Source organism: Halichondria panicea, chromosome 13, assembly GCF_963675165.1.
Source record: "Halichondria panicea chromosome 13, odHalPani1.1, whole genome shotgun sequence".
NCBI lineage: Eukaryota > Metazoa > Porifera > Demospongiae > Suberitida > Halichondriidae > Halichondria > Halichondria panicea.
In genome coordinates, this window is record NC_087389.1 from 2,389,426 (window position 1) to 2,401,008 (window position 11,583).

The window sequence follows — 11,583 nt, forward strand, 5'->3', positions numbered from 1 at the left end:
GGTGGAGAAATTCAAAGCCGGACAAGGCCACAGCCTCCACAAGGAGAGCTGTGTCCAAGTACAGGAATTCAAAGCCAAAGCCCGACAAGGCCACAGCCTCCACAAGGAGGGCTGTGTCAAAATATCGGTATCTGAATCCTGAGAAAAGTGCGCTTCAAACCCGGCAGTCGGTTTCGACCCACTACCGCAAAAACACTCAACGCAGTAGAGCTCTCTCACGGACCTCTACTGCGCGGAGCTATATGAAGCAATTATTTGTTCTCCGCAAAAAGTCTTCTCAAACCTCTAGAGCGTCGTACAAACGACGTGCAAAGGCTTTTAACGCGAGAAGGAAGCAAAAATACCCGCTAGCTGAACCAAACGACCAAGTAATGCACTCCCTTAGGATAAGCCTACAGGACGTTTTCACTAAAAGCAAGGTCCTTACAAAATGCATTCTCGAAGGTTTAGCAAAAATTCCAAACTGGAAGGACGGCAAAAACAAAGCAGCCCAAAAGTTCACTGCATGTAAGCTTGCTGCCAGTGTGAGGCTCAGCCTACTGTAGCTGGCCTCCTAGGGGTCAAGAGAGACGTCATGGACCAACGTTTCACGTGCATTAAGGACTTTGGCCTTAGGTGCCATACAGATTGTAGAGAGCCTTACTTTTACGAAGCTGGTTACACCCACGACCACCTGCCTGAATGTACGTACACTAGCCAGTGCACAAACTGCCCACTCCGATACAGGTGAAAACGACCGGTGAGTGCATGCTAGCAGACCACAATCCTATTGTGTCTGAAAAAACCCCTCAGAAAAAAAAATTACCCAAACCAAGGTGGGCCTGTACGGCAAGGTGTAGGCAAGTTTCAAACGTAGAGTTTGAAAGAATTGCCGATTTGCAGGACATGTTTTGCGAAGACCTTCAAGTCCTCAGAGACCGCCTGGACGGCCTCCACACGTGTCCGTATGTGCACACGCACACGCACATACAGGAATGGGAAGTCCCGCTCGACCCCGAAATTCCAGATCACGAATTAAAGGCGGGCAATTTGAGGATGGGCCATCCCCACGTTTGTCACTTGTTCGGGAGCGTTTGTGACAATCAGTTGAGGATTCTCAGAAACGCTCTCGTGCACTATCCCGCCCTGTCCAAGTTACAAGGGCAAGTGTACGAAGCAATAAGAAAGAGCAACAAAATAGCAAAGCTAGACGCTGGCATTAAAATCCACGACTATCAGCTGCTCCTAGAAGCTTGCGAACTCACTTTCGAAAAGCTGTTTGATCGCAATTGCGTAGAACCACAGGATGTCGGTAAATGTAGCGATACGCTAGACACACCCTTTAGAGTTAAACATCTAGAAGCTTTGCTCATGTCTAAGTACGCTAAATTAATTCAGCAGTACGAGAAAAAAGTCCGCGACTATGCGATACACCCGTGCATGTGTTGCGACCAACTGTTCCGCTGTGGTGGCCCCCGAGAGCCTTCCCGAAAGTTTTGCCTGGTTAACCGTCAGAGCTTACGCTTTGCTGGTTAACGAGGATGTTTGGGAGGAAGAAAAAGTTTACATGTGTAACCACTGTAAACCAAAGATGAAGTTGGACATAATTCCACCTAGGGCCGTAGTGAACGGTCTAGAAACGGCACCCCTGCCAGACGAGCTGAAGGGGCTCGACGCCTTTAGCTTGCAATTGATTCAACTAGCGAAAACGACAATTGTCTCAAAGCGTGCCGCGGTAACATGTTCATTCTGCCATTGCCCATGGCAAACACGGCTGAAACGCTAGCTCTGAACGAATGCGGACTGCCTAAACCGCAGCTGTACGTTAAAGTCGACGGGGTTCCCACAAAGAAAAACGTTCTTTGGCGGAAGTTCGTCGACATAAACAAAATCGAAGGAGCTTTGACAAAACTCAAAGAAATCAACTGGTTGTACGTAGACGTGCAACCGGGAAAAGTAGAACAGTCCATGGAGGACGTAGTCATAGAGGTTGCAAACAGTGCAACCAGTACCATGCTCGAAAAGGTGACCGACAAGTCGGGATACGCGGCCGGTATACAAGTTTACACGGTACGTAGTTTAGACACGTTCAAACCCAACGTTGCCGACATAGACCAGTTTAAAATGCTCAAGGTAGACAAATATCCGTTAAAAAGTAGCCAGGAGCATTTAGACGTCATGTGCTTCCCAAACCTTTTCCCAACAGGTAGATTCGGCGAGTTTCACCCTCGTGACGAGCAGCGAGTACGTAAAGTCGCGTCTAAACAACAAAGACTCTAGGTACAGAAAAAGTAGCGAGTACCTGTTCTACCTCACGCACCAAAAACTCTTGAGAGAGATCAAAGCGGGAATTTTCAACGTGCTTAAAAACACCACGAACAGACATTCCTCTGTCAAAGACCTGCTGAAACAGCTAGAAAAAAAAGACGGCGAGCTAGAGGGAAACCTCTCCACAATCATGCGTAGTGTGCGTGGAACCAAGGAACCAAGCAGTACTGGCATAAAACTGCCGGTGAATTGAATGCTCTAGTTAGGGAGAACGGTCCAGCTACCATTTTCATGACGCTAAGCTGTGCAGAATATAGCTCGCCAGACATTTTGGAGTTCCTTAAGCTACTCGGCGACTATGGTCCCGGCTCAAAAGTAGACATCTCTAAAATGTGCAATGAAGACCCCGCCTCGGTGTCCAAGCAGTTCTCGCACAAATTCCACGCGATGTTCCAAATTGTAATTATGCGTGGCAAGTTGTTTGGCGAGGTGGTGTGCTCTTTTATCAAAAAAGAGTTTCAGGACAGAGGTGCACCGCATTACCACGTCATGCTTTGGATAAAGGGAGCCCCCGTGATGGGGGTCGACCCCGATCACGTGGTTCTCGCCTGGATACAGGAGAGAATCACATGTAACATCCCAGACAAAGAAACTGACCCGGAACTGTACGCCTTGGTCATGAAATATCAGATGCATCGGTGCAACAACTACTGTTCTAGGCCTAGACACATGGGTAAGGGAAAGTACATTAAAAGGTGTAGATTCAACTTTCCCAGAATAGCGACGGCCACGGCCTCTTTAAACGCCATGGACAAAACCAATACTAGGCAGAGAGTGTACGATCTTCCCAGAAAAAGGCCAAGAAGCCAGAATCAACGATTACAATCCCTTGCTGCTGCACCTTTGGAAAGCTAACGTTGACGTCCAGTACATAGCCGAGACCAGCATGGCGCTCACCGGTTACATTACGGCGTACGTCACAAAAGCAGAGAAAAGCGCCATGCAAGACACATTTGCGGAACTGTCTAGCCTGTCTAGCACGGGCACTACTCTCTACAAGAAGTTGTGGAAGTTTGCTTTAATAGCCTTTAAAACCTGAGAAGTAGGGCAGCACGAGGGGTACGACCAAGTTACAGGTGACCACTTTCATGAGAAATCAAACGATGTTCACTACGTGAATGCTTCGCTACCGTACAAACGCAATAGAAAGCTCAAAAACTACGCTCAGCTCTTAAAAATGAACCCGAAAAGCACTGACATGTACGCCCCCTAGCCTGATAGACGTTCACTATCCAAACAGGCCAGACAGACTGTCCTCCATGTGCCTGCACGACTTCGTCGCACACATTGACTGGTACGCTAGGGACCACCAGGGTGAGAAAACGTACAGGAGGCTCGTCAAACCTCGCGTTATCAGTCACCCCACGTACGACACCAACAGAAAAGAACAGGAGCAAGAGTACTACTACTGCCTCATTCTGCTCTTTGTCCCGTTCGTTGACGAGGGTGACCTCCTCCTCGACGGAGAGTCGCCTAAAATGGCGTTCGAGAGGAGGCAGAACGAAGGCCTCCTCGCTCACCACGACAAGCTCCAGAAGATGTTGGACGTCAATAAGAGATCGCGGGATATCTCAAACGCCAGAAGGTCGAAACGTTAGAAAAAAGAGGTGGAGGACGACGAAGACGACGTCAACCTCCTGCTCCAGGGCATGGCTAAATCACACTTGGATCGCCATCTCGAGCTAGACTTCGACGTAGACCCCATAACGCTGGACAAGAGACTGTCCATGCTAAACGACGACCAAAGCCGTGTGTACAAAAAAATCACTGGGCATTTGTTGCACGAATTAGACCACGAAAAAGGAGCCTGTAAATGCACAGACATCAAACCGTTGCAAATGTTTGTTAGTGGTGTGGGGGGAACGGGCAAGTCCTTCCTCATTCAGGCGCTTAGAGCGTTTGTCAAAGCCACGTGGCCGGATTTACCCAATTCAAGTGCAGTAACCGCCCCCACGGGCCTAGCAGCTTGTAATGTAAACGGTGTTACCACCTACCAGCTCTTTCAGTTGCCGATAGAGCACGACAGTAAAACTGCATCGTACTGGGAACTGCCCAAACAAACGCTAAAATACCTCAGGCAACAACTAATGAACGTAAAGGTGTTCATAATTGACGAGGTGTCCATGGTGTCAAGTCTCAATCTAACGTACATACATTTGAGACTTGACGAGATCTACGGGGGGGCCGAATGGTTTGGGGGTAAAACAATGCTCTTTGTGGAACAATGCTCTTTGTGGGCGACATACTCCAGCTACCACCCGTTAACGGTGCACCGGTGTTCCAAAGCGTTCCCACTAAAGTGCTATCACTCAGAATAGGTTGCATAGGGTCCGCAAACATTTGGAAAAGCACAGTAGTGTACGACGAGCTTACCATTAACGAAAGACAAAAAGGGGACAAATTGTACACTGAAATACTTGACGGCGTCAGGAGGGGATATCCTAGCGAACAGGCAGTCTCTCTCCTGACAGAACGCGTCTTCGATGTGGCCGTACTAGAAAAGTACGAGCAACTGAAACGCGAGGGTAAAAAACCCATATGCCTTTTCTCGACTAGAAAAGCGTGTGCAACAGTTAACTCTGATCTTTTAAACACTCTAGACAGTAAGATAATACCACTGCGTTGTAGAGACGTCATCGACGAGGGTGCCTGCGCCAACGGAGAGTGGAACAAACAGGCCGAAAAGCGTCTAACAGAAATGAACAAAGACAGCAGCTTGACAGCTGGTCTGGAAGAAGTGCTCCATCTGGCCGTTAATGCCCGCGTCATGTTGAGACGAAACCTGTCCACCGAAGACGGTCTAGTAAACGGAGCCATAGGCACCGTTCTTGAAATAGAATCTAAACACGTGACTGTTAAGTTCGACCGTGTGGCAGAACCGTACAAAGTGACCAGAGTCGCTAACCGGTTCTGTGTCCTCTACATTTCCAGGAACCAGTTCCCTCTAATAGTCGCTTATGCCGTCACCATACACAAGAGCCAAGGTCTCTCGCTCGACTGTGCCATCATTGACCTATCTGACAGCGTGTTTGGTGAGGGCATGGCGTACGTGGCGTTGTCCAGAGTCAGGTCCATAGACGGTGTACACCTGACGTCCTTTACACCCCACTCCATCATGGCCTCTAGAACGTGCGTGGAGGAGTGTAACAGGCTCAGGCTAGCATTTAGGCCAGACTTGGCAGCGTACGAATTGCCCGTTAAACAAAACAGAAAAAGGAAAATGACAGCTGCGATTGTCCCGCCAGCCAAACGGCAGTGTACGGTTGAAGGGAGTAATGTCGACAAACCCCCAGTTAAGAAACGAAAGGAAAGGACGCCTGCGGTCTTCCCGCCAGCCAAACGGCAATGTAACCTTGAAAGGAAAGTCCCCAGCAATGTTGACAAACCCCCAGTTAAGAAACTAAACGAGGCAGTCACCTCTGCTGGTGATTGCCATATAGTTGAAGACCCAGAGAATCGTGGTAGCAATCACGGTGAATCCTTCTGCTTCAACCCTCTGGACGAGGTTGAACAGAAATCGGCGTGTTTGCTGCTGAAAATTAATCACCGCAGAAATATCGTCACCGCCGGCGGACCAAACATTGCCCTGACTCGGCCCCATTTACCCTCGCTCGTTGACACGATGGGGGATGGAGCGTGCATGTTCAGGGCAATGTCTGTGGTCATTACCGGCTATCAACGTCAACACATTACTGTCAGGCGAGCCATTGTAAAGCACATGTGTGATTTTCAACATTTGTTTAATGGTAAACATTGGTTGATCGATGCAGGTTACCCGGACATGATCTCCTACGTCAGGGCCACGCAAATGGACCAAACACGTACCTGGGGAACTCACTTGGAGATCTTTGCACTGGCCCATCTGCTCGAGCGAAGGGTGTTCGTCTACTCGAGAACGGCTGGAAATGCCTGGCTGTGTCACTGTCCGAGCAAAATAGACCCCAACATCCCCCCTCCTCGGGACAAAAAGGGTTTGTATATTTATCACACGGGTGACCACTACAAAGTAGTGACATCTGTGACAAAGTAAGTGACTCTACGTGTAGAACTTACGTCCCTCCCTTTCAATGTTTCACACGTACTCTGTGCGTAGGTTGCCCATTGTTGTTATACATGGAGACTTACGTCAAACGGTTTACTGCCCGTTCATTGAATGTGTGGCTAAAAGTATTCCTTCCATCAACATAATATGGGTAACCACCTTTTCTTTCTTTTATTACTTAAAGTAATTGACTCTAAGTGTAGAACTTAATTGTTCAATGTTTCACACGCACTCTGTGCGTAGGTTGCCCATTGTTGTTTATTCATGGAGACTTATGTCAAACGGTTTACTGCCCGTTCATTGAATGTGTGGCTAAAAGTATTCCTTCCATTTGTGTCTCTGAGTGGGCAACCATAATTTCTTTTCATTAAAACATTTCTTTTGAGCGTCAATACAGTGAGTGAAGACTATTGTGAGTATTCAATGTTACTGTGTTTATCCCCTGCAGTGTCCCAATAACAAAGACACACGTGATGTGAACGGGGTGTATAGGGCTCTAGGCGAATCCCTCGAAAACAACGAAAAACGAGATGAAGGCCGTACCTCAAAGGTGTCTTGGAAACCGGCCAAATGAAACGAAACAAAAAACAAAACACTAACTCATATACATGTTTTGCTATTTATTTCTTCTATTTAATGCTCATTTGGCACTCCCACTTGCAGCTGTTTGTGGAAAAAATTTATTTGATTAAGAATTTACTTAGACAGGCATGTAATTACAGGCCTCACTGTATTGAGGCCTTGTGAAGGAGCTAGTGATGATGATTGAAATACTAATCTGGGTGGTCTCGAGGCTAGTCATTGTTAATTTGTTGTACAATTCACATTATTTTATACACAGTAGGTTTTACATAGAATTGTTATAATATACATTCAAGAGTTCAATCTATCAAGAGTACTACTTTATTTGATTTATGGTCACTGGTGCATTGAATATCTGCAGATGGAGGAAATTATGGAAAGTTCAAACAACACTATTAATTAAATAAAACTTCAATACTGCACCACCCCCACCACGGCCCCTACCTCTACCTCGCTGTGGAGTGGGAGCAGGAGGCATGTAGTCTTCATCACTAGATTCGTATGAATCTGTCTCCATTGGGAAAGAATTCAGTGTCAGTTAAAGTGAGATGGAGAGAGGAAGTACTTTAATACCTTGCACTGCAGGATCACTGGGAGGAGAGCTAGAGACAGGCCTTGGAGTTGGAGAAGGAGTGACTGGAACAGGGGTCCTTGCTGGACGCTGAGGTGTTTCTTCAGGCGGTTGCCATACTGTATCACAGTTATACAAACTGGTAAGCAAAGCAACCACAAAAAAATCACTTACCATATACGTATTAAGCTTTGTTTGGATGAAAACAGCATTGGGAACTGCTTTATATAGTGCTCGCGAATTTTCCCCATTCACATACAAACTTCAAAGGTTGTCAACGCAAATATCAGATCTTACCTTTTCCCATGTTCACATACGCGTACGCACACACATGTGCACATGTATACAGGTGGTCTACATACCTTCGAAGTACTCTATCAAGATGGCTATACTACAAATATTCCTATATTCCTATAGTACAGACGGTGGGTCGAACTCCATGGACGTTACTCTTTCACTAGCTTGTGTCACACTTTGTCACTTATAATACACTATTAAATTTAAATACTACTGTAATAAAAAAGAAAGGGAATCTGACTAGAAAAACATTTGCAATGTGACCCAAGGGAAACCTTTAAAAAGCGTGGAAACAAGAAATTCGGCGAGTGGATAACTCCAATCCGTTACAACGTATGTAACTTGTATAATAATAAAAATAGCATCACAATAGTGCAGTGACAGATTAACAATCTTTCAATTATAGGATCATTAATTCTGGTGGTGGCAAATTGAGCAGTCTTTGGCTATCACATCTAGTTTGTTAATTGTAGGGTAAATGATTGTCTATACACTGACAGTATACACATGCAATGTCACAGTGTGTCCCTTTTAGCTCTTTGTTTAAATATATATCCCAGTAGCTAGTAGCCCTGAGGCTATTGTTCTTTTATGAAATCATTATCATACTTCATGCATCAATGATTGTCTGGACTGTCTTTGCTCTTTCTATTGGGACTGTCTTTCTTCTAGATCTTTGTCTTTATTTGTCTCTTTACTTGACACTGTCTCTTAGTATAGCCCAGTAGCTAGTAGCCCTGAGGCTATTGTTCTGTCAAGAAAATTCATTATCATACTTCATGCATCAATGAATGGTCTGGACTGTCTTTGCTCTTTCTATTGGGACTGCCTCTCTATTGGGACTGCATGTCTTTCATCTAGATCTTTGTCTTTACTTGGCACTGTCTTTGCTCAAAACTGTAAAGGGGTATAACAAAACTAAAACACATACTTTAAACACATACCTTGTATCACAAAGTTTCAATATGATTATGTAATACTATGTAAACATTCCAATCATTCAACTTACCCTATATATACATACTAGCATTAACATAAAGTACACAAAATAACTTAATACATTTCGGGAATAATACATAATAATAATACATTTCGGGAATTAGTACATGTGAATGACGTTGTAACGGATTGGAGTTATGCACTCGCCGAATTTCTTGTTTCCACGCTTTTTAAAGGTTTCCCTTGGCTCAATCCTAGCAATTTTTCACATTGCAAATGTTTTTCTAGTCGGATTTCTATTGATTTCTATTGATTTCTATTGATATCAAGTTGGGCTGTACGAGATTTCCCTCGTTGCCGGTCCCTCGAGTTTAACGAACCATCGCCTGGAAGTGTGCTGTCAACGCTGTGGGTAGAGTGCCCGAGCTGGTAGGGGTCAGTGGGGTTGTAGTTGTTGGCACGATGGGAGCAGTGGATGGGACGACTCCATGACCAGTGACCGGTAGAGAGAATGGTAGGGAGATTGGTAGACGTCTGATATCTCGACTTAGTTCAGATATGGTTTAGAGACAGCACGAGGCTTCAACTTTAGAGGATGATTGCGGCCTGCTCCTTGATGTTAACCCCATTTAATATGCTAATAAATTCCATTTGTTTGTTTCAATTGAGAGTGTTTCAATTGAGAGCGGCCTGGAATCGAGGTTATGCAACTAGTTAATGGGAGAATCAAAGTTCTACTGCAACTAGCCTCGATTCCAGGCCGCTTTCAATTGAGAAAGACGGCCTCTAGTGAGAGGGGCTGGGATAGAGGCTAACATGCTATTAGAGCCTCGCTTCGAATCGTATTTAGTAAAGGTCGACTTACTACAAAACACAGAATAAGGCCTACTCATAACATCGGCTCCTTTGACACACACGGCACGGTCCTAGTCTCGAATACCCGCCTCAACCTATACAAGCTTTTAGGTTGAGGCGGGTATTCAAGACTAGCACGGTCCCATACTGACCTAGTTGGGCGCCTATTAGCCTCGATTCCAAGCCGCTGAGAAAGACGGCCTGGTATACACTGTTTACGCATGCGCCAGAATTACCCAGAATCTGGGTAATCGTAAATTGCAGTATCTTAGTGAGGTCTGCAACAACGTGTGCACAGAACCAGAACTGTTACCGGTTACAGGGGAGAACCTAGCAGGAGCAAGTGCCAATATACAACCGGGTGCACGCCTAGACATTGCAGCCAATGGAGTATGGGGTGGCTCCTCTGAAAGAACTTATTTTGATGTCAGGGTATTTAACCCACACGCTGCATCCAACAGACACACCGACCCTCAAACAGTCTACCGCAAGCACGAGCAAATAAAGAAAAGGGCCTATGAACAAAGAATTCTAAACATCGAACAGGCATCCTTTTCCCCATTAGTCCTCTCTGCAACAGGAGGCTTAGCTCGTGAAGCAACCACCTTCTACAAGAGACTCGCTTCGATGTTAGCATCTAAATGGGACCAATCATACAGCAGCACACTATGCTGGCTCCGTTGCCGACTAACCTTTTCCCTCCTTTGCTCATCGATCCAAGCCATCAGAGGGTCCAGATCGTCAAGTGGACACCCCTTTAGATCTGGGGCCATCGACCTGGTGATCTCGGAGACCCACCTCCACCAATAAACTGAACCTTTGTATGCACCCTTAATCCTCTTTATTTTCTGTACCCTCCACCTTTCATTGTGTCTACATAGAAGCCCATTCCCCTGTATACACTACCTTACATGCTATTATTTTACCTTAAAAAAAAAAAAAAAAGTATATTTATCAGTATTCTTATTCCGCATTAGTTTGTAAAACATTGATATCCGTTTCATTTATAATGATGTCATTGAAAAAAGAAATCTAGTCCAAGTTGTGTAATGGCTGCTACCTTCTCTTCTGCTCTCGCGTACGCGTTATCCTGTGTTGGAAAACCAGGTCTAGTCTTGAAAGACAAGCAGCTGGAGGCGTTGAAGTGTCTGTACGCTGGTGTTTATGTGGGTACCGTACCGACGGCTATGGCAAGTCCCAGAGCAAGTCCATCTGCTTTCCAGACACTCCCTTTCTTGATTGATGTGAAGCTTGACAGGACCAGTGCACCTCTCTCTGAAAGAAGTGTTGTGATGGTGATTTCTCCTCTTGTTTCTCTGAGTGAAGCCATCTTCAAAGTGTTAGTGTGTCTGTTCGACGTTCAGTGCCATTCTCTCTGGAAGGAAGCATTGTTGTGACATTTGCCGAAAATTGGTCACAGAGTAAGTACGTGGTATCTGATCCGAGAACTGTGTGGCCTGAATGTGTTTACAATCCGAGGGACTTGTGTGTATCCGATCCGAGGGACTGGTTGCTTGAGTGTGTATCCGGACTTGTTGCTTGAATGTGTATTAATGGATAGTGCTTTCAATGGTAAATCTATTGTGTAAATCAATAAGTAGTCCTCACATTATGTTATGTCACAGCCACTGTACTTATCCACATTTATTTTTTACCCACAGGTTTAACTAATTTCTTATGAGATTAACTTGTCGCCTGAGTGTGTATCCGATCCGAGCCTCAAGTTAATGAATAAATCTACAGAGCTGATGTTTTACTTAGCTGTCTCTGTCTACAGTATATACAGAGAGGTAGCCTCTCCTTTTTCTTTTTTCTGTTCTTTATCACAATAAGATAAAATACTGTTTTAATGTTCAATGAGATAAAATACGGTAAATAGATCTAATAAATTAATTGTCCACCCACGCGCCAACAGTAAATACCAGGCCCACTATTCAAGGGGCTGGAGTCGAGGCTAGGCGCCTATGTTCGCGCCCAGGGTGGGCCACGC

The 11,583-nt window shown here is 45.4% G+C and overlaps 1 protein-coding gene and 1 long non-coding RNA gene across 2 annotated transcripts; one reads left to right on the forward strand and one right to left on the reverse strand.

Annotated features, from left to right (window-relative positions):
• The first annotated feature begins 81 nt into the window (after positions 1 to 81).
• LOC135345951 (ATP-dependent DNA helicase PIF6-like) lies at positions 82 to 11,445 on the forward strand. The gene is made up of 3 exons (XM_064543409.1): positions 82 to 7,644; positions 7,852 to 11,165; positions 11,255 to 11,445. Exon 1 carries the CDS (start codon positions 4,532 to 4,534, stop codon positions 6,335 to 6,337), a length of 1,806 nt encoding a protein of 601 aa, XP_064399479.1. The 5' UTR covers positions 82 to 4,531; the 3' UTR covers positions 6,338 to 7,644; positions 7,852 to 11,165; positions 11,255 to 11,445.
• Positions 7,178 to 7,873, reverse strand: LOC135345988 (uncharacterized). Its single transcript, XR_010397955.1, has 4 exons — positions 7,677 to 7,873; positions 7,505 to 7,621; positions 7,376 to 7,438; positions 7,178 to 7,286 (listed from the first exon to the last, which is right to left on the reverse strand). It is a non-coding gene; the product is annotated as an uncharacterized LOC135345988 (long non-coding RNA).
• Positions 11,446 to 11,583: the final 138 nt, after the last annotated feature.

Coding starts and splice junctions, on each gene's coding strand:
- LOC135345951 (XM_064543409.1), top strand. CDS start 4,532: ATGCTCTTTGTGGGCGACATACTCCAGCTACCACCCGTTAACGGTGCA.